General features: G+C 48.6%; 1 protein-coding gene across 2 annotated transcripts; it reads left to right on the forward strand.

Moving 5' to 3' along the window:
* The first annotated feature begins 486 nt into the window (after nt 1-486).
* On the forward strand, nt 487-19,130 carry atp6v1ab (ATPase H+ transporting V1 subunit Ab). 2 transcript variants are annotated; one of them, XM_069189866.1, is made up of 15 exons: nt 487-619; nt 8,542-8,638; nt 10,104-10,232; nt 10,914-11,128; nt 11,258-11,395; nt 11,694-11,845; nt 12,316-12,478; nt 12,860-12,968; nt 14,367-14,489; nt 14,965-15,079; nt 15,475-15,538; nt 15,733-15,936; nt 16,421-16,515; nt 17,203-17,374; nt 17,799-19,130. In XM_069189866.1, exons 2-15 carry the CDS (start codon nt 8,557-8,559, stop codon nt 17,889-17,891), a joined length of 1,854 nt encoding a protein of 617 aa, XP_069045967.1. In that variant the 5' UTR covers nt 487-619; nt 8,542-8,556; the 3' UTR covers nt 17,892-19,130. The 2 variants fall into 2 exon arrangements, with proteins under 2 accessions (XP_069045967.1, XP_069045968.1); XM_069189867.1 differs by lacking the exon at nt 487-619 and adding an exon at nt 5,351-5,473.
* The last annotated feature ends 1,964 nt before the right edge of the window (nt 19,131-21,094 follow it).

Genomic DNA, 21,094 nt, shown 5'->3' on the forward strand with positions numbered 1-21,094 from the left:
TTACGCAATTATGGAAATTAATGAACTAACTAATCTGTTATTTTACTGACAGGCTATCTATTAACAGCTACTGTTGGTATCTTCAATGGCAATTATTCAAAAACAGTTTTCGAGTATACTAACGTTATTATAAATTTGGGACGCCGGTTACGGGTTAATATTTTAAAAAATATTTTGGTAAGATAATGACTCCCTACATGAGACGCATATTTTTGAATAGTTAAAAGCTAAGTACATCATCCTTTATGAATCATAATAGTGTTTTAGTTATTCAAATTATTTTATCAAGAACTAAACTGGATAACACGCGTTCGATAAAGTTCCTCCAATATCCCATAATGCTGTTTTCTTTCAATTTGACGGAGGGTGCGAAATATATAGGGGAAGTGACGAAACTGGGCCTAAATCATCTCCATCTTGGCTCTAGAAACGGCTTAGCTTAGCGGTGCAGCCCAGCATCCAGTTTTGAGCCAGTATGGTGTCAGTTTCCTCTCCTGTCGAAGGGGTAGTTCAGCCTGCGGTGAATGAAGTCAGCTGACTCCCCGATCTCTCGCTTTGCTGACAAGTTCCTTGCTGGAGGAGGGAGAGAAAAAGCTTTAAATAATTTCGTTTCTCGAAGGTAACGTAACGGTATTTGACTCTTTAATCACTGTTTTGTATGTGTTTAGCCGGTTTTATTGTGTTGCTGCGTGTCTTAAATTACATTTTCAATGAAATGCAGATTGTAAGTCGGTAGCAGACCTATGCGCCGCTGAAGTGACAGGCTGGACAGCTGATCCATATGTGCAAAATAAACACTGCGGGTTTCTGATGTGAATAAATTAAAACAATTTTCATTTCACGCTTCGTGCGGCAGTACTGTCACAGGCCTTCGTTTTTGTTTTTTTCTTTTAGCTGTCGAAACCGTCCTCGGCCACCATTGCACTGTACGGCAGTTGTGAAAAAAATAATTGAAAACAAAATGCAACATCGGTCCTTCAGTCGTATTAAAACATCCTAACCGTACTGTAGTCCAGTAAGCGTCTGAATTATTAGCAGACACTCTTCCATATCGGCTAGCATGTTGTGCTCGTCAGATGGAGACTCGGTGTGATATACCGTATTATGAAATAATTTTAGATTACGCTTTTTCGATGAACGCTAATATCTGAGCGATCACAATTACAGAGCCGATCGTATTTTTGAAGTGTCAAGATGCGAGTTCACTGCGCAACAGAGGTTTGTTCGTGGGTGCAAACGTGTTTTCGGACGCATTGCTGGTAAATACCGCTGGGCTTGCCAGGGGTCGTGTAGGTTTCAGTTTTAGAGGAATAGGAATAATTGCAATGCGGAAAGATGTCTCAAGTTAAGAATGTGTTGCGTGTTTACGTCGATGGAGGATAGCTAACGTATCCTGACGGGTATTGCTGAGACGAAGTACCCTAGACTAGATTTTGTTGAACGGATTCAGACCTCAGAGGTATCGGCCTGTTTTACGGGACTGAACTGTAGCGGTGACCGTCTCATTCCCCGTCTATGCATTTAGTTGCCTTCGCTCTGTCGGAGGGTTGGCTCGTCTTAACAAATGTGTATTAGACACGATCGACACGTCATGTGATCGAGTCAGCAGACCGGGCGAAATTTTCCGAAGGGCGCTCAGCATCTTTATGGGGTGTCTGGAGTGGGGCTGGGTGTACAGTTGCTGCGTAACAGATATATGGGGGTCCATCACATGCCGGGCGGTATCAGAACTGCATTCCCCTAAAATGTATTCTATGATCTGACGTAGAAAACGGAGTGATCTATTATGAATGATGTATTGTATTGTAGTCCATTTGTATCATCTGATCGGTCTAGCAGTTTTGTCATTTTGTTTTACATAAAAGTGGTGTGGATATTGTAAGGGTGATGTGCCCCGAGTATGGTCTTCCATTCCGGGTGATGCAGGATAAGGCAGGGGTTCCCAGCTTTGCTTTTGGGGTTCCCCCACTCCTGCTGGCTTTCTTTCCAGATGGGCTCTTGTTGGCACAGTAGGACCCTTGCTGTAATAGTAGAACTCATTGAAACTCTTTGACTTGGCAAACAGGAGTGCCTGCTGTTCTTCGTCTCCAATGCACTGGCCTCTAGTTCCTGTTTCACTGCTCGTTCAGAAGAGGCCGACTGGGCTGACTTTGTCTGTGCCCTTGAGGACCCTCAATACTCCCTTGAGTCACCTGCCCTGTTCATTTCATTTGGCGATGGTTCACCATCGCTGACGGCAAGCTGGACAGAGGCTTGGAGGTGTCCATTGAGCCTCGTGCGCTGTGACGCAGCGGGACTGTGAGCTCCAGAGTGACAGAACCTCGGCTGGGTGGGTTTGTGGTAGGGGAGCACAGCGGTGAGTCAGTCTCACGACGAACCTAATTTCAGAACCTGCATTGCAACGAGCCAGTGCCTTTTTTTATATAGGAATGCTTCAAGAGCATGTGCTTACTACCCTCCTGTGAATGAAGTATGAGCAGTTTTCAGGGATGGGTCAAAGATCCCGATTTTAATTTTACACTTTTGGCACTACTGTGCTTTGATGTGGAGTGTTAGTGAACTTGGTGGGTTTGACGGAAGATCAGTGGAAACTGTCTGTAAGTGAGTCATAACCGTGAATGAGAAGGTGACTCTGATGCATTGTTCCATTTTGGAAGTTCCTTTAATGTTTCTTTCTTTTATAGCATGATCCTATGCAGTTGTTCCACTGTCATGTAATCGCTACCTTGTGATTCAGTGCATAGGTCTGGGTTGGATAAACAAAGGTCCCCCTTTAGGTCTAATGATGGCCCGAGGGGTCCAAAGCTGCTGGCTGGTGTCCTGCACATGTTCATCTGCACCAGATTGTATTTGTGCCGCAAAATCTGCGCAAACATGCTGATCTTGGGCAAAGCCTCCAAGTAAACGTCTTATGAGGTGCTTAACAAAACAGACAACAATACTGTACCAACGGCCAAGTTGAGTGAAGACTGTGTCCAGACCCCTGCCCAGATCAGATTATCAGTGGTTGAACGTGCAGCCCAACCACAGATACTGACCAGTCAGAGCCAGAGGAGGTCACGTGACCGTGCCTGATCACACAGCTGCACCGGGAGGGGGGAGGGTGCCACATTGAGAGCCGAGCAGTGAGACGTTTTTCCCAAAGCCCCTTACTGTCGATCAGTTCATTATTCGTTCAGCTGGAGCCCACATCAGGGGGTCGGTCTCCACACGGGTGAGCGTAAATCATGCAGGCTGTCCATCCAGCAGCCCAGCCAGTGCGTTGGCAATGCCAAATCTCAACTTCAAATCTCTGCGTGGCTTTCATTTCAGCTCTCTTCACGCAAAGAGCTGTGTAGCAGGAGCCCTGTAGCACAATGGATAGGTACAGTACAGCAGGAAACCAGTGTTAGGTACCGTGACACTTCATTCTCGCACAGGTCTTCTGTGCAGCAGGTACGTCGTTGGTAAAATAACAAATCTGTTTTGCATGTTCTTTCCATGTTTACGTTGTTTTTTTTTCTCCAGTGCCTGACTTCCTCCTTCCTTCCAAAGTCACCCTGACCTGTGTAACTGGTTCCTGTAAGTTGTGCCCCCTGTGCACACGTGTGTGTCCCCTTCGCGTGGTCCTGCCCTGTGCCCTTGGCACTGGGATATACGCAGGGTTGCCACAACCCTGGCCAGGAATAAACTGCTTTTTGCAAAAACATAGACAGATAGACAGTAAAGTGACCTCACTTGAGGAAGGAGAGGAAGTGCTGGTATTTCTGAACACATGTTGTCCAGAGTTGTAATGCATGTAGTGGCAGGTCAGGTATATAACAAAGAGGTCAGCTTCCTGATCCTCCGCTAGCTCATCGAGTGCGGCAGGGTGGATGGAGAAATGGCTGTGACGGGTTCTTGTAATGGATTGCAGTCCAGGAAGTGCAGGCTTGCATGTGGCAACATGGGGAAATCTGTCCTTAATCAGGACTTTCTGTTCTCTTTTGTCATCAGTTGTCTGCCGAGCTGTGGTAACTGTTGTTGTTCTTTTTGCAGTTTTAACAGATATGACCAGGCATGCCTGTGAAGGTGTGAAGGATCAATTGGGCTGTTCTGCTTAATGAAGGCTTCTCTTCTTGTGAGTTGTAGGCAGGGAAAGAAAAGAATGTCCCGGTCCGAGTGTGGCAGTACTGTGGAAGGGGGTGTGTAGAAAGAGGGGTGATTCTCTTGTGCTTTAGGTATCGTGCCTGCAGGGGTCACAGCCCCTCCTAGATTTCATTCCAGCCCTTCTTTGAAAAATGGTCGTTTTATAGCGTTTCTCATCCCTAGGCGTTTGAAAGCTCTCTACAAAATGGTGGGGTCCACCTCATCCACCATTAAAGTACAGTTCCCATGTGGTTGGCGTCTGCATCTTACCAACACAGAAGATCAGGTGGAGGAGCGAGAAACTGCTCCTCCAGTTGAACTAGGAGTAAAATCTAAGGACAGGTTGTACAGGTCCAGACTGGAGTTGAGCCAGAGTACCAGGGTTAATGACCCTTTATGAATTTTAATGCTTAATGAATTTTTAATGGCCAAGCAGTCTGGACCTTTGCTTTAATATTACATCTGAAGGAATGGGTGCATCTCCTACAACATGGTGTCTCCCTGTCAGCGTTCTGGGGAAGAGGTTTGAAAAGTGCCACCTACTGGTCCACCGGCACCACATACAGGTTTTTCCTTGGTGGCCTCCCATCCCAGTACGGACCAGGCCCAGCCTTGTTGAGCTCTGGGGAGATCAGTGCCTCAGGTGGTGATGCTGTCTGGACTAAAACTTTTGCTGAACTGGTCAAAACAAGTCCTCCTCCCCACACCTCACCATCCAGTTCTTGCTTAATTGCGATTATGATATAACACAGTGACTTGAAGTTTTCAGTGCTTTTGTTCTTGATGATTTTAAAGAATGTAAAGTGCTTTGTAACCATATTTAAAATGCGTACTTTACTCATCTCGCTTACGACCCAGAGACCGCTTGAACCAAAGAGCAGTGATGATGATTACAGAGAGGTTACATGTGGCTTGAACATAAACACCAAAACTGTGGAGGTCCCTGCGTCCCCGCTAAGCCTGCGAGACTGGGGCTTCAGGGGGCCTGGTAGTGTCCTTTGGTGATGCTGTCCCTCGTGACGGGGCCGGGGGCGATGCCTGGCTGTGACGAACGGGGCCCGTGGCTGTTGGGGACACCGAGGGAGGAACAGTGGCGCTGGCGTGGCGCAGCGTCAGTGCAGAGGGGAAGAGCTCCAGATTGTGTGTGGGGGGGGTTGGAGGGGGAGAGTCTGATCTTGAGTGGGATGCGAGAGCTCAGATTAGTCAGCGGGTCAGCTGACAGTGTGTATGTGTGTGTGTGTGTGTGCACGCGCTGTGTGATCCCCTGCTGTTGCTGCGGCTACAGTCGCGTCTTCCTCGGAGCAGCAGCTCTGCGTTTCCCAGGGAAAGGCTGGGAATTCAGCCGGGCTTCATTATACGGCTCCAGGTAAGATCCAGGCACAGGGCCCCAGCCAAGCGCGGTGTAGTTGGCAGAGTATTCTTAACACAGATCGTGTGGTGGTGCGCCGCAGTGGTCTTTTTTTTTTTTTTTACATTGTGCTTTTGCTCTGAGAGGCCCAGCATTTTTGTCACGTTCCTGTGAACAGGGTCAGGCTCCGTGCTATAAATGCAGAATCATTGGGGAAAAAAATGGAACTTAAAACAAATGAGAGCCATCGGAGGCGTGAGCCGCTGGTCACCTTGCCGGGAGAATCGCTGCGTGGCGCTGGAGTGATGCGCTGGCGCTGCGTCTGTGCGGAAGGCCTGGATTGGAGCACGCAGGTGCCTGCTCTGAGGGGCTCCCCGCTCCTGGGCTCGGTTCAGATCTATCTGTTTGTGTACGTCTCCCGTCAGTCATCTGGTTTTGTTTATTTAGCGATTACCAGGTGGATGGATGTGCATAACATACTGCGAAGCACTAGAATACCAGAAAAGAGTCGTGGGAGGCCGCAGCCTGGTTTGTCTGTCTCTTGATTAGATGTTGGATCATTTTATGTAATGCTAGCCAAGTGTTATTGTCGCTAAATGGTATTTTCTGATGCCTGAATAATAAGACTTCTTTAAATCAAAAGCAGCTATTTAAATGGAATGAGGCAGTGAGTCACCCGTTGGCAATACTGGTTTTTATTCACTCGGTTCTGACAGTGGGTTTTTACAGTCCAGTGCTTTTGTAGTAAATGCAGTCTATTTCGCCAACATCTTAAAAATGGATGGTGTGTATTGCCTAAGAAGTCTTCATTGAGATAGAAAGGTTGTATTGATTACTGGATCTGATCTACCTATACAATATTTTGTTTTTTATTACTCTGTTTCTGGGAGACATTTGCAAGACTACATTAACCAGATTGAAAAGCTTTTGACACATCGCAAGATCTGTTCTCTGGTTTTCTTTATATGCAAGCAGAAACTGTGTAATCTGATAGCGAAAGCTGAATCTCTCACCTCCCCAGGTCTGTCATGTGTTGTATAGGAAACAACAGCATTCAGTTTACAAAACCAGTTGCTGAAATCCAGCTCCAGCCTCATTTTTTAAGCTGTGTGTGTATGCTTAGTGTACTGTTGCAGTCGGACTCTTCCGGGTGAGTGGTTACCTCCCTCTTCTCCTGTTCTTGCAGTTTAATCAAGAGCAGCAGGGATGAAGCTGGTGAATCAAACTGTTGTTTTTTTTTCTTAAAGGATGAATGGCAATCTGTGAGGTGATGTAAAATTTTTCAGGCTCCATTTCTTAACAATAAAAAAAATTAACAGTTACTGCAGGGAAAAACTGTGGAACTTTGCTTATCGCAGGACGTGCATCTGCTCCTATAACAACATATAGGACTGAAAGATCTTGTGAATACGCAGGTTAAGTCATTCTAGGCTTTGATCTTTGTCAAACAAGTCCATTAATATGTGTGGTGATTTGTTACTGTGGCTTCCCCTGCGTGTTCCAGTTTGGGGGTTCCCCTGTGCTGGGCCTGGATGAGAGCGGTGAGCTGTCCGTACACAGTGCACCCTGCCATCCTATCCTGACTTTACATGGCCCTGCTACCTTCCTCAAGGCCGTGCGAATGGGGGAGGGGAGGGCAGGAAGGGGGGTGGTGGAAGGCTGGGGCGCTGGCCTGAGCTGTATCCCACAGTGTCATGGGTGGAAGCATGTAAGGTCACTGTTTCACATGGGCTGGTCCAGAATGGGCTTCGTCATCCACACATTACAGAAGCTTCCCATTTCTTCAGATCTTGATAGTGGATGCTATATGAAATTGAGGTGCTCTTCCAGATTTGGTTAAGTTTATCAGCAAAGGCTACAGAAGCCGTAGACTATGTCTAAATCTTCCTGAATGTAATTGAAGAATGATGAGAAGGAACGAAGATCTTGAATATGACTCATCTTGATGACACTTCTGTACGTGCATGTATAAAAACGTTCCATGCGTGTAGCAAAAACAAAATTCCGGACAGAAGACTGGAAACGGTGAGCCTCAAGAATCCATTCTTGGAAAAACCTCCTACCTACTCAAGGAAGAACCTTGACGCTTATGTTGACACCTCATTTATGTCTTGTAGGCTCTCGTCTAGAAGCAGTAAAGCCAATGAGAATTTTATGATTTAAAGTTAAAATTGTAGGAAGAATTGAAAATTAAGAATTAAAATTGTATTAGTCTCGAAAAGAACCCCATTCTTTTATTTCTCAATGGTATAGACAGAGATAACCCATAGACTACTGAGTCAACAATGAATCACGAAACAGGACACACATGGAAACTATGAGGAATTTAAAACTGACAATAGGGGACATTTTTAAGCATCTAAAATGCAAAGGGAGGTAGGGATTTGGAACAAGCTGCCCAGTCATGTTGAAGTCAATGCCCTTTCCTTCAAGGACCATCTGGATGAGATTCTCTTATTTACTAGCTCTAAGCAGCCACATGAGTTAGATGGTTAGAATAGCCTTATTGCATCGAGCTTTGTTGCTCTTTTTTTTTATTAGGAATTTGTTTTTTTGCATACCCCGGCTTACTCTCCATGAGACACACAGACAGGGAGAGAAGTTTGGGGTCAGAGCGCAGGTTCAGCCATTTATACGGCGCCCCTGGAGCAGCTGGGGTTAAGGGCCTCGCTCAGGGGCCCAACGGAGTTGGATTCCTCTGCCGGCCGCGGGATACGAACCGGCAACCTTCCAGCCACAGGCGCAGATCCTGAGCCACAGAGCCACCGCTCCGTAAACTAACTGTTAAACTAGCTGCCCTGTGTTCTGGGTTCTGTGGGCTTCAGCCAGTCGCAGGCAGTTCAGAGGGGACAGCAGTGCCTGAAACCAGACTGAAGCAGGAGTGCTGCAAAAATACAAACACGGATGCAGAAGGATGTTGTGTATAAAAACATTGTGACCTGTTAGTTTTGGAATCAAATAGGCTACGTTAGAGAAAAGGGTAGATTTAGCTCTCCATGTTACGCTGCAGTGAAGTGAGACTCTGCTGAGCTGTGCCACCACTGATTATTTTTTTTTTAATTCCGTTTATTCCTTTTATGTTCCAGATTTAAATTACCAGGATGGATTTCTCGAAGCTGCCCAAGATCCGCGATGAAGAGCGGGAGAGCGAGTTTGGATACGTGCATGGGGTGTCGGGACCTGGTCAGTCACTTTTCTTTCCGGCTTGTCTCGGGTGCGGCAGCGTAACTGATCGCAGGATCGGCCTGCTCCTGCCCGCGCCCAGACACAAATCGGCAAAACTAAACGGCTCACATTCACGAAAATCATATTAATTGGATGAAATAACGTTGCTTTATATGCAAAAACCTCTGTGATTAATGATTACAATAATACAGTGATCCAATTAAAAATACTGAAGTTAATATGTTGAAATGAGCCTGTATTCTGTCCGTTTACTGCGATGGGAGGCTTGTTTGCTTGGGCCTCCTTACTTCCATGCAGAGAAAAACCCAGCTTTTTATTTGTGATCTTTGTAGCAGGTCAAAGTTCTGATGTAATCTGGACCTACCGCAGTATAAAGTAGCCTTGATCACAGTTTTAGAACTCCAGCTTCTAATAGTGCATTAGACGTAGCCAACAGGACAGTTTGTTCTCGTTTATGCAAAAAGATTGGTAATAATTAGAGTCACTGTAGGTTCTGCCTCACTGTAGGCAAGCAGGTTGGGCAGGTACAGTACCCACTGGCTGGATCATTCTTGGAGGCTGACATTTAACAGTAAAATTATTTTTTCCTCCCCTTTGTCAGGTTTATATTTTTTGCTCCCGATTTTGTCCTGTTAAAGATTAATTCTTTGGTGACTGCCTAGCTGAAGAAATAAGCAAGCTAGAAAACAAAGAATGGTTGTGTTGTAGTCAATTGTACTGTAACTAATTCTGAGAATAATTTCAAAATTAATTTTAATCTGCAGCCATGTTGCTGTAAATGTCAGTATAACTGCAGACAGATTAAGGCATTCTGCACTTCCATTTCAGTGATGATTCAGTGCTTTTATGTGTTCTCAGACACTCAATAGAGTGGTCATTAGGATCAGTGCTTGATTTGGGCCAGTACTTTCTGGTGCAAAGTTATCGGTACATCTGACTTTATTTTTTTTGGTCCTTGACATCAGTTAACAGAGCTTAATAAATTCCGTAACAACTCTGCCGTTTATTGTTTTAATCTTGTTTTACTAAAATTAATAAACCGTTAATCTGATTATAATCTTTAGTACTGAACATTATAACATGGGTATGATGTTTAATCCTATACATTTATAACTTGAGCTAAGATGATAAAATAAAATGACTGAGATTGCTTCCCATGCAGTTATTTTTACGTTCCCTGGTCGAGTTTAGGAATCTGGTTTTCTCCACAGTGAAGTGAGGCAGATCTCCTTCTTGACAGTCTGTAGCCAAAGACTGTGAGCATCTCGGTCCTGCTAGTTTTGCCTGGCATTAAACTCATCTACTGGCCTGTTCCCTTTAAATATTTTACCAACATGAAGTTCTTTTTAGCTGGGGGGAGGGGATACCAGCCCTGCCTTTTCACTTCAGGTGCTCGTTAGCACCTTCTAGTTAATTGGCGTTAACTGGCGGTGGCACCTGCTCCCCCTGTTTGTGCCGGCAGTGGTGACGGCCACCAGTATGGCGGGCGCAGCCATGTACGAGCTGGTGCGCGTGGGGCACTGTGAGCTGGTGGGCGAGATCATCCGGCTGGAGGGAGACATGGCCACCATCCAGGTCTACGAAGAAACCTGTATCCTGACGAGAGGCCTGGCAGGCCCAGCGCAGCGGCTCGCTGACCTCATCGCCGCTGCTCTCCAGCACCGGTCTGAGCACCAGGGACGCAGGTCACACACACACACACACCTGCTGGGGTCCAGAGTCAGACCCTTCATTGACCTAATAATAGCAACATATTAATCTGAACTGTTTGTTCCCAGCTCTTAGACATGCTGGAGTCTTGAACCGCTCTGTTGTGTGAGTGGAAATAAAATGCCCAACTTCTGACTAGAAATGAAATGCAGATGTTGCTACAATTGAAGCGGCTTCTTAGATCAATTGAAGCTTCGATGAGCTTATTTAAGGTGGGCTGCAATGAGAACCAGCAAGTGTGGGGGTCACCAGGGCCATGGTTGGGAAGCACAGATGCACATTTCCATGATGGCCAGAACCCAGCAGGTGCCCTAAGTCTCTTTAATTTGACGGCCAGGAGACTTTTGGAAAGAGTTAAACAGGTCCAGATCCAAGCAAATGTTCAGCTCAGTGAGGTCATGAACAGCAGAGGGAGAACAAAAAGCAGCCGGCACTGCGGCCCCCCAGGACTGCTGTGGCTTAAGGCCTTTGAGGCGTCAGCTTGGTCTTGTGAGGAGGTGGGTGGTGTGAATGTGGCCCATGAGAGCGCTGGCCTTCGCTTTCCTTAACCCCACCCCGCCAGCCGGCGTCTCGGTGGGGGACCCCGTCCTGCGCACGGGGAAGCCCCTCTCGGTGGAGCTGGGCCCCGGCATCATGGGCTCCATCTTTGATGGCATACAGCGTCCCCTGAAGGACATCAACGATCTCACCAAGAGCATCTACATCCCCCGTGGCGTCAACATCAGCTCGCTGAGCCACGACATCAAGTGGGAGTTCACCCCCTTCAAGAACCTGAAGGTGAGGCCGTCTCTGGACGTTTATCCCCCGCCCCCCCCGGCCTCCTTTCCGTTTTCCCACCTCGGTGACGGTGAGCACCACTCTCCGCTTCCTGCCTCTCACTGCTCCTCCCTCTCCCCCGCCGCGCAGGTGGGCAGCCACATCACCGGTGGCGATATCTACGGCCTGGTGTACGAGAACTCCCTCATCAAGCACAAGCTCATGCTGCCGCCGCGGAACAGGGGCACCGTCACCTACGTTGCACCCCCGGGGCACTACGACATCTCGGTGAGTGATGACGCTCCCCAGGCTCTCTCGGGCTCGGTTACGCCATCGGGCCGCCTGTCGCTTAGGGCCTCTGTCAGCAAAGGCCATTTCCCTTGCTGTTGCCGTGGGGCAGCAGCGCCAGTGCAGGAGTAAACTCACCGCGTAAGTCCTAAGCAAACATGTCCAGCAGGTAGGCTGCTCGTGCAGAACGCGGGGCTCGAAATGCGCCCGGCACCCCTGGGTGTCCAGTCAGCCCTTCCCTGCAGGCACTGACCACTTTGTTTCTCCCCGCCTGCCTCTCCGCTGCCCCCCTGCGCAGGACGTGGTGCTGGAGCTGGAGTTCGAGGGCGTGAAGGAGAAGTTCACCATGGTCCAGGTGTGGCCAGTGCGACAGGTGCGCCCGGTCACTGAGAAGCTGCCCGCCAACCATCCCCTGCTGACTGGCCAGAGGGTCCTGGACGCACTCTTCCCGTGAGTTCCCAGCCAGCCCAGATCACAGCGGTGCCACCTGGGAGACACTTGGCAGCCATTCTGCACCAGCAGCCCCACTCCACAGCAGGTCGTGTGGAGACGTGAGAAATCGCTTCACCAGTCCAGTAAGAGGAGGAATTTAAGGTGGTCAGATTGTGCACGTCCAGACACTGGGGTTAACACCCCCATACTTCTGGATGTTACCAGGGGTGATGCAGTTCCTGCAGCACTGTGACCCCTTATCCTCATACTGGGGCATTGTGTTGAAAAGCAGAAACAAGCCGGCATTTCTTACAGACTGGAGAATACAGTTGAGTTAGGAGCACAGGTGGCCACCTGGGGCTATTTGTGAGTTGCACTTTTTTATATATCCGGCTTGCACGGCCTGTGCATTGTCAGCAGCACGCCTTGGAGGTGAAAGGTCAGAGGTGAAAGGTTATTGCTCTCTCTCTCTCTCTCTCTGGGTGCAGGTGTGTGCAGGGCGGCACCACCGCCATCCCAGGAGCCTTTGGCTGCGGCAAGACTGTCATCTCGCAGTCGCTGTCCAAGTTCTCCAACAGCGACGTCATCATCTACGTGGGCTGCGGGGAGCGTGGGAACGAGATGTCGGAAGTGCTGCGCGACTTCCCCGAGGTCAGGCCCCCCGGAAGCTGTCCTTCAGCCCGAGCCCTGGGCTTCCGTGTCGCCGTCTTCAGGGAATACAGTCCCTTTACGCTGCAGCCCTGCTCGGAAAATAGTACTTTAAGTTCTTTCCATTGCTTGCATTCAAGAGGATTTTGAGAAAACATGTAGAAGTATCTGTGAATGCTACAGCATGGTATTTGGTTCATTGAATGACTAGGAATAGAGTAATAAAATAATATGGTGTTAGGATAAATAAAGTGCAATGAAGAACTGGTTCTGGGTTCTCCAATTGTTCATTCGAGCCTTTAGTTTAAAGTTAACTGGCTAAGTTGTTTGATGACTAATATGACTAAATCTAATGCACGCTTTCTTTTCCTGTGGTGCTTTTAGCTGACAATGGAGGTGGATGGGAAGGTGGAAAGCATCATGAAGAGGACAGCGCTGGTTGCTAACACCTCCAACATGCCTGTGGCCGCCCGAGAAGCCTCCATCTACACAGGTACACGGCATCCAATCACAGCCCAGCTTCCATCTGCACAAGTACACGGCGTCCAATCACAGCCCGGCTTCCATCTGCACATGTACACGGCATCCAATCATAACCCAGATTCCATCTCCACTAGTACACGGCATCCAATCACAGCCCGGCTTCCATCTGCACAAGTACACGGCATCCAATCACAGCCCGGCTTCCATCTGCACAAGTACACGGCATCCAATCATAACCCAGATTCCATCTCCACTAGTACACGGCATCCAATCACAGCCCGGCTTCCATCTGCACAAGTACACGGCATCCAATCATAACCCAGCTTCCATCTGCACAAGCACACGGCATCCAGTCATAACCCTGCTTCCATCTGCACAAGCACACGGCATCCAATCATAACCCGGCTTCCATCTCCACTAGTACAACCCATATTCTATCTCCAGTGGTACCCACTAGCCAGTTGCAAGCAGTGACAATCTCCACATCCAATTATAACCAATCTTAAACTACACTGCTACACAGTAAGGGGTAAATGTTTATTCCATGCTGAAAGGAAAAGAGACATGACTTTTCATTTGTGGAGCCTTCTTCAGGCGTGTAAAAGCTCCACAGCTGAAATGTTGCATCTCTTTTCTTTTCATTTCAGCATGAAATTAACCTTTACCTGTCCCTTTGCAGCCTCCACACGCTGACGCAGTTCCCTACTTGAACTTCTGCTACACAGTAGCAGTGTGTATAGGTGCACAATATCCAGCAATACCCAGCCAATGCCACTGACTTACCGCTGCCAGTCACTGCCTTATTCTAATACTATTAATACTATTAACCAGAATTGCTTTCCAGAGAGATTTCTTTTCATGGAAATAATGTTTCCTTTGATCATAAACAAACCCAACATGCCATAGTTCATCTGTCTTTTAAAGGCACCTATGTAGCTGCTAGAATTTCTGTTGATTTATTTATTGGTTGCTTTCCTGAATAAGGCACCTGCTGAGCACATTAAGAATAACAGCCTGTTTAGAGGTAAATCGGGCGTTTCTAGTGGTTTAGACACATGTGTAGTTATACCACCGTGCCAGTAGGTGACAGCAACACCCTCATGAGGCATGGTTTTTAAGAATGGAAGAGTCTTCTAGCACCAGTAGGTCTTTGTTTCTAGTTAATGTCTTTTGCCTGAAAAACAGAGCAGTGCATATGGTCACAAGCTATGGCTGCAATATGCATTTGGCAAAAAAACACACACAGTGGCACTTGTTCATTCATCAGTTTAGTGCAGCTCAGTCTCGGGCCTCCAGTGTGGGAGGTGCTGGGCGAAATCCTTGAAGCGGCCTGGCAGAGAGCCGTACAGTCGGGCTGCTTCCTGGGGAGACAGGAGGGTGAGTCCGTCTCTCTCGGTTCCCCCCGCAGGGATCACGCTGTCCGAGTACTTCAGAGACATGGGCTACAACGTGAGCATGATGGCAGACTCCACCTCGCGGTGGGCCGAGGCGCTCAGGGAGATCTCGGGCCGTCTGGCGGAGATGCCTGCTGGTGAGTCCGCTGCCCGCTCGCCATGTGTGTGGGGATCCCTCCCTTTAGCTCTACCGGCTGCGGGACAGCACAGAGGGGCCGTATCATCTCATCTCATTATCTTCCTGTGCTCTCTTTCTGTGGGAAGACCTCTTCAGACCGGTCTTTATCGTGACAGTCTATGTTGAGATATGAGTCTGTGTTGTAGATAAATAAAAAGCAGTTGGGTTTCAAAACTGTCCGCTGCCATGATTCAGCATTAATGATGGGTCAGAGTCTGGGCCACAGGTTTCTAATAACCAGCTGACAGGAGGAAGCTCTCTGTCTAGTTGAGCAGTCCTAAGCCCACAGAAGCGCCCGCTTCATGCTGTTGGGCATGCTGCTCTGCAAAGCCGTGGCTGGTTCTGGTTCTGGTTCTGGTTCTGGTTCTGGGAGTCGGTTTGATCGGAACCGGAAACGGAGGTGTTCTGTGAAACGTGTGCTCGCTGTTTTACAGACAGCGGATATCCTGCCTACCTGGGCGCCCGCCTGGCCTCCTTCTACGAGCGGGCTGGCCGTGTCAAATGCCTGGGTAACCCGGAGAGAGAAGGCAGCGTGAGCATCGTGGGAGCGTAAGTGTACCCCCGAAACTACATCTCCTCACTCTCATACAGCAGTGACGATTTTAGAGCGCCCCCTCACCCCCCCCCCCCCAGTAGAGAAGCTGGCACAGACCAGGGAACACGAGGAGAGCTGGAGTGTCCAGTGGGTTAAGACCGTTCTTTCACAGCAAAGGGGGCCGTTCATGTGCGCTCGTGTTTGATTTGATTGGTCGTCTCCTCTTGGGCTTGAAGGTAGTGGTTTCACGCTGACGCTCCATGGGAAAAATTCTTATTGGAGATGCTGGATTAGAATGATCTCAGCGTCACTGAGAAGACGCGGAATAATTTCCATTCATCCAGTGTGTGTAAAATCAGTGTGTGATTTTCAGCCCTGTGCTCTTGCTAAAGTTTGTCTTCTCTTTCAGTGTGTCGCCCCCTGGTGGTGATTTCTCAGACCCCGTGACTTCAGCCACTCTTGGTATAGTCCAGGTAACCATGCACAGCTCTCACATGCTCATTTTTCATAGAGGTTGCACATTTAGATGTGCAGTACCTATGGTCACTGGTTCACAGTATCCTTTATCTGTGTTCTTTTATTGTTCTTTTGTGTTCATTTATCCTTTATTGTTCTCTCTGTCTCCCTGTTTTTCTCTCTGTCTTGCTCTTGACTTGTTAATTGAAAGGTGTTCTGGGGTCTGGACAAGAAGCTGGCTCAGAGGAAGCACTTCCCCTCGGTCAACTGGCTGATCAGCTACAGCAAGTACACACGGGCGCTGGACGAGTACTACGACAAGCACTTCCCCGAGTTCGTGCCCCTGCGCACCAAGGCCAAGGAGATCCTGCAGGAGGAGGAGGACCTGGCTGAGATCGTGCAGCTGGTGGGCAAGGTGAGCTGTGGGGGAGCCGAGCCGCTGGACAGCACCGCTTGGGTCACTGGTCAGCAGGGAGAGGGGCCTCCATGACCGAGCTGCTGGACAGCACCGCTTGGGTCACTGGTCAGCAGGGAGAGGGGCTTCCAAGACCCCGAGCAATAGGGGTGCCCTGTCATAGCAGTAAGACTCCCATTGCACAGCACTTGACTCCAGTCTGGACCACTCGCCCATGGAGCAGTGGGGCCACTGAGCCCTGTTGCACAGCTGTGATACAGACGCAGGCTTAGTTGGGGTTCAGTCTCAGGGCAGCTCCTCATTCAGACTCTGCCCCTTCTCCCAGGGGAAGGGGAGCCACCTGCAGCTGTTCTGAGGCCATTCCTGCCGGGGCCGACTACAGCCAGAGATCAGCCCCAGAAACCTTGGCATTGCTGTTCGCCTTTCGCACAGATCTGCGCTGAGCGTTTTTGTCGGCTTTTCTCACCTGGTTGTGTTTCTGTAGGCCTCTCTGGCAGAGTCTGACAAGATCACGCTGGAAGTGGCCAAGCTGATTAAAGATGACTTCCTGCAGCAGAACGGCTACACACCGTATGACAGGTAAAGAATCGCCTTCCGCTTTGGCAGAAGTTTAGTCTGGGTTTTTGGCCCATTTGTACGAGGGCATAAAAAGTCACAAAGGGAACATTTGTACCCATTCATTTTTGGGGTGCTGAATTATTGACTGGTCCCATTATACATTTCTGAGCTCCTGCATGTGCAGTATATACTTCTTCCCAGAGGCTCTGTTCAGCTGAGGCTGGTCCTCTGCTCGTAACCGGGGACTGAAAGAGGGACAGTTTGGTGACCCCGCTGTTCCTGTCACTGCTCCATTATTATGGAATACCCTTTCTAGGTCTCTTCAAGAGGCAGATTCCCTGACGGCTTTTAAATCGAAACTTAAAATGCACCTTTTTACTAGGAGCCATGTCTGCTTGTCTTACAGTTTGTCTTGTAGTTTCTTGTTCTATTTTATTTATTTTTTATCATTACGTACAGCATCCCTGGGTTCCTAAGGGTGCTTTATGATTTTATTATTATTATTATTATTATTATTATTGGAAAGCCCTGCAGCTGTTGGAATGGGTTAGGGATGTTTGAGGATTGGTATAGTCTTGGCTTGTGGTGCCATGCTTGCTCCTTCTTGGTCAAGCTCAGGTCTGCGGACACGTCCCTGTGCCGTCGTGAGCGGGCAGCGTCCACTGCGCTCCCAGGCTCTTAACTCGCGCCCTGTCGCCCTCTCCTCAGGTTCTGCCCGTTCTACAAGACGGTGGGCATCCTTTCCAACATGATTGCTTTCTACGACATGGCGCGGCACGCGGTGGAGTCCACGGCGCAGAGCGACAACAAGGTCACCTGGGCCATGATCCGCGAGCACATGGGCGAGACGCTCTACAAGCTCAGCTCCATGAAGTTCAAGGTACCTCGGTAGCAGGCGGCCCGGCACCTCTCCCGTGCCGTTTAACTTATCCTAACGTGTCGCGGGTCAAGTTGCACTAAAAATCCGCGACTCACTTGCGCGAGGGCTGGCGTCGTGACCACCCCTTGCATGGTGAACCTGAGCCCCTCCCGTCTGGGCTTTGATTTCAACTGCCCAGATTCAAGTGCAGTAGAACCAAGCCATCTTTTAGTCCCACAGCTGTTAAGTTGCTCAATTTGGACAATTGACAGTTTGTCCCTAATTTTGTTTAGGGGGCCCGTGTTGTGTTAAAAGCGCTGTGCCTCCGTGTCTTTATCCTGCCTGCAAAGCGAAGTTCCCACCTGGGACAGTAAAGTAAGAGTTTCAGCGGGCCGAGGCCAGAGTGTTTGGTCCGGTGTCAACCATGCCTCCGGCTGTGTTCCAGGACCCAGTGAAGGACGGGGAGGCCAAGATCAAGGCGGACTACGCCCAGCTGCTGGAGGACATGCAGAATGGCTTCCGCAGCCTGGAGGACTAGCGCCCCCTGCAGGACAGCGCCGCGGGCGTCGGAGCTCCCTGTGCAGTGCAGTATTCCAGCAAAACAACACCCTGGTGTCTCCAACCCCCCCCCCCCCACAGCTGTACATTCCTAAACTCTATAACCTTCTCCTAACCTTCTTGAAATTTTTAAATTCTGTTGAGATTTAAAATGTGTTGAGTTGCCTTTATGTCGTGTGAAAGGATCGTCGGTGTCTGAGGCCTGCTGTCCCGCCGAGGGGTGTGTCAGGGAGGCAGGCCCCAGCTCCGTGCGAGCGGTCATGCAGGCGGAGGGCGAGGGACGGGCGGCCCAGCTGGGTGTGCCTCTCGCCCCAGGCCCGTCCCGTGCAGTCTCCACGCACGTCCATGCGGGAGGGAGGAAGCACTGTTTCAGGCCGCCGGGAGGAACACTTCGATACCTGCAGCGCTCGAATGCACAGGGGGACCTGAGGGCTCAGACAAAATAGTTTTACAACCTGAAACTGTGAAACTTATTGAACATCTTCTCCAGTATGGCCAGAAGCACAGACGAGGCGAAATGGCCAGTTAGGAACAGGAACTAAATAAGGGGTATAAAGGGTGTACTTGGCCAACTGGGTTGACCTTGAGTGGTCTGCTGCAGTGGCCGTTGTCAGAAGCGTCCATTACCCCCAGCACAGGCCCAGACAGGGACCGAGACACTGCAGTGCCTCATGTCCACCGCCCCTCTCTGCGGCTGTCCGCTGTCCTGCTCTTTGACCGCAGTCTGTGTCCACACAGCGTGCTCTCTCTCCCTCCCTCCCTCCCTCTTGTCCCTGTTCCAGTTCAACATTGCGGTTCTGAAGCCCATTTACTCTCCAGCTCTGATTTCAAAACATTTCCATTTCTTTTTTTTACTTGGCGTTGCTATCATCTCATAGATCTAGTTGTAGATTTAAATAAATAAAAAAAACAATGGATGTACTTATTGTTGATGTTCCTTCTATAAAGAAAAACAACTTAATAGTCATAACTTAAAAACTGCAGATGTTTCAAGTTTGAAACAAGGGATGGAACAGTTGTATATTTATTGCAGGCAGGCTACAGAGGCCTGTTTGTGGTTCTGTATTTTCAGGTGTTTTTCTGTTTGTTTTTTCACGGTTTAGTCAATCGTGTTTGCTGTGTGTGTGGTTGTGCGCCGAGGTGCACATTTTTCATGTCCTGTTCAGTGGTTCATGTGTTAAGTTGTTTGAGTCCCAAAGAATAAAGTGATCAGATCTAATTGGTTTGCCTGTTATTCTTGGCGTTGTGTTGTCATGTGTCCATGTTATAGAGAGCAGTTTCTACAGAAGACAAGTCTGTCCTGGAGCTATTGTGAGGAGTGAGTGCCTGGTGTGACCCCTGACAGACCGGGCAAAGAAAAGTATAGGAAAACTGGGGGAATTAGACCAACAGTCCCACATCCAAGAGAGGAAATTTTGATTATCCTCTTTTGTGGTGTTTTGGAAAAAACACTATTTCCAAGCAGCTGGACCTTCTGCTTAACACCTCATACATGACTGAAATCACATTGCTAAAGTTTTTAACAAATTGGATCATGGTTCAAGTATTTTAAACTAATGCAAAGCTTTCCTGTGATTTGCTACCTTGAAATAAAATTTGCCTTTAATTCTAAAAATGTTTCAATGGGGGAGAATAGACGAGTTTCTCGTTTTGTCTTAACCTGGGTCACCCTTTGCTACATTTGCGTCTTTGAAGTTTTCCGTGTCTCGAAGCAAATTTTATACGTTTTCCTGAGTACATTTGCAAAGGAGAAGAAATACTGTAGCATAAACAAATCAATTACCCCTCCATCTGTTTGAGTAACAATTACAAAACGTTTACAACCTGAGGCGGGGTGTGGATAAAGGGGCTGCCATGTAGGAGTGAAGCCTTTTAAGAAGAAGAGCTGACAATATGCAAGAGAAATCCGGCAAGAGGTTTGCATACAAAAGGAGGCCATTTGACCCACCTAGCCAGTTGGGTGCCTGATAGTTAATCCAAAGATCTTATCCTAAGAAAACTACGTCAGGTGTGTTCCAGACCATCACAACCCTTCGTGTTAAGCTGCCCTTCCAGTTTCCTGACCTGCTGCGCTCTTAAATCTCCCCCTTGGTTGAGACACAGCTACCAGCTAATGGGTCCTGAGCCCATGGGTTTGAACAGGGGTCGAGGCCCAGCTTGCTGGAGCCCCTCCGCATTCAGCTCAGTGCGGTTGTGTATCTGCCTGTCACCCCAGCTCACGTGCAAGCATGCCTCAACGGCGCCCTCCAGTGGAGAGAGGGAGAGGACAACAGCGTTCATAGTTTCATCAAGGGCATTTAGTTTTTAGACCCTTTCAGCTGGGGTCTGGCGCTGTCTAGCAGCTCTGTTCTGCACTCCATGCTGGAGTGGAGGGAAGTCATTTTCTCCTCCTTCTTCTTCCCCAGTAGTCACATCACCCAGTAATCATGCAAGGCAGATGGGGCGGGAGATACTGTATATACAGGGTGTTAAAGAAACGGCCGCTCATTGTAATGTAGTGCATCGTGTTCAGAGCAGTCAGTGCTCTAGCCAAAGTGTGGAGCCAGTAACATTCACTTCTGGGAGTAAACCCTATGGGTCTGTCTTCTCCCAGCCCACGTCTGCTTGCCAGATTAGTTTCTGGCTTCACACTGCCAACCAGCATCACGGAAGAGCTGCAGGTTGGAGCAACATATCATTTCCTAATGGGAACAGTGCTGGTTCTGGAATTGGATGGCCCACTAAAAGTTAAAAAGGTGCACGGAGAGGAAAGAATGAATATGCAAAACAAAAAGCAGTCCCTTCTTGTCGTAGAATAATTACAGTGGAATTACGGTTTGCGCCCCTTGTCAGCTGAATTAACATTTCTTTCCTTCTTGCATCTCGTAGATGGGTAACGGGACAAACTACCCTAGGATACAGCCATCCGCTGTATTCGAGATACGAGAGAGGTGGATGTCACGACTTACATTTTTGGTCACTGACAGCTACTAATCTGGGCCCATACCTGTAGGAGGAGTGAGATAGCTATCAGCAGTGCTGCCTGGCGGAACAAGATTTAACCGGATACCTAAAGCAACAATAGCGTCTTGCCACATTCCTGCTCAGCTAAGTGAAGAATGAACAGTTCACAGATGACTTTTGAAAACAACACCCAGTATTAAAGTTATATAAAAGCTAGACATGAAATGCGATTTTTCAGGA

Source organism: Lepisosteus oculatus, chromosome 5 (genome assembly GCF_040954835.1).
Source record: "Lepisosteus oculatus isolate fLepOcu1 chromosome 5, fLepOcu1.hap2, whole genome shotgun sequence".
Taxonomy (NCBI): Eukaryota; Metazoa; Chordata; class Actinopteri; order Semionotiformes; family Lepisosteidae; genus Lepisosteus; species Lepisosteus oculatus.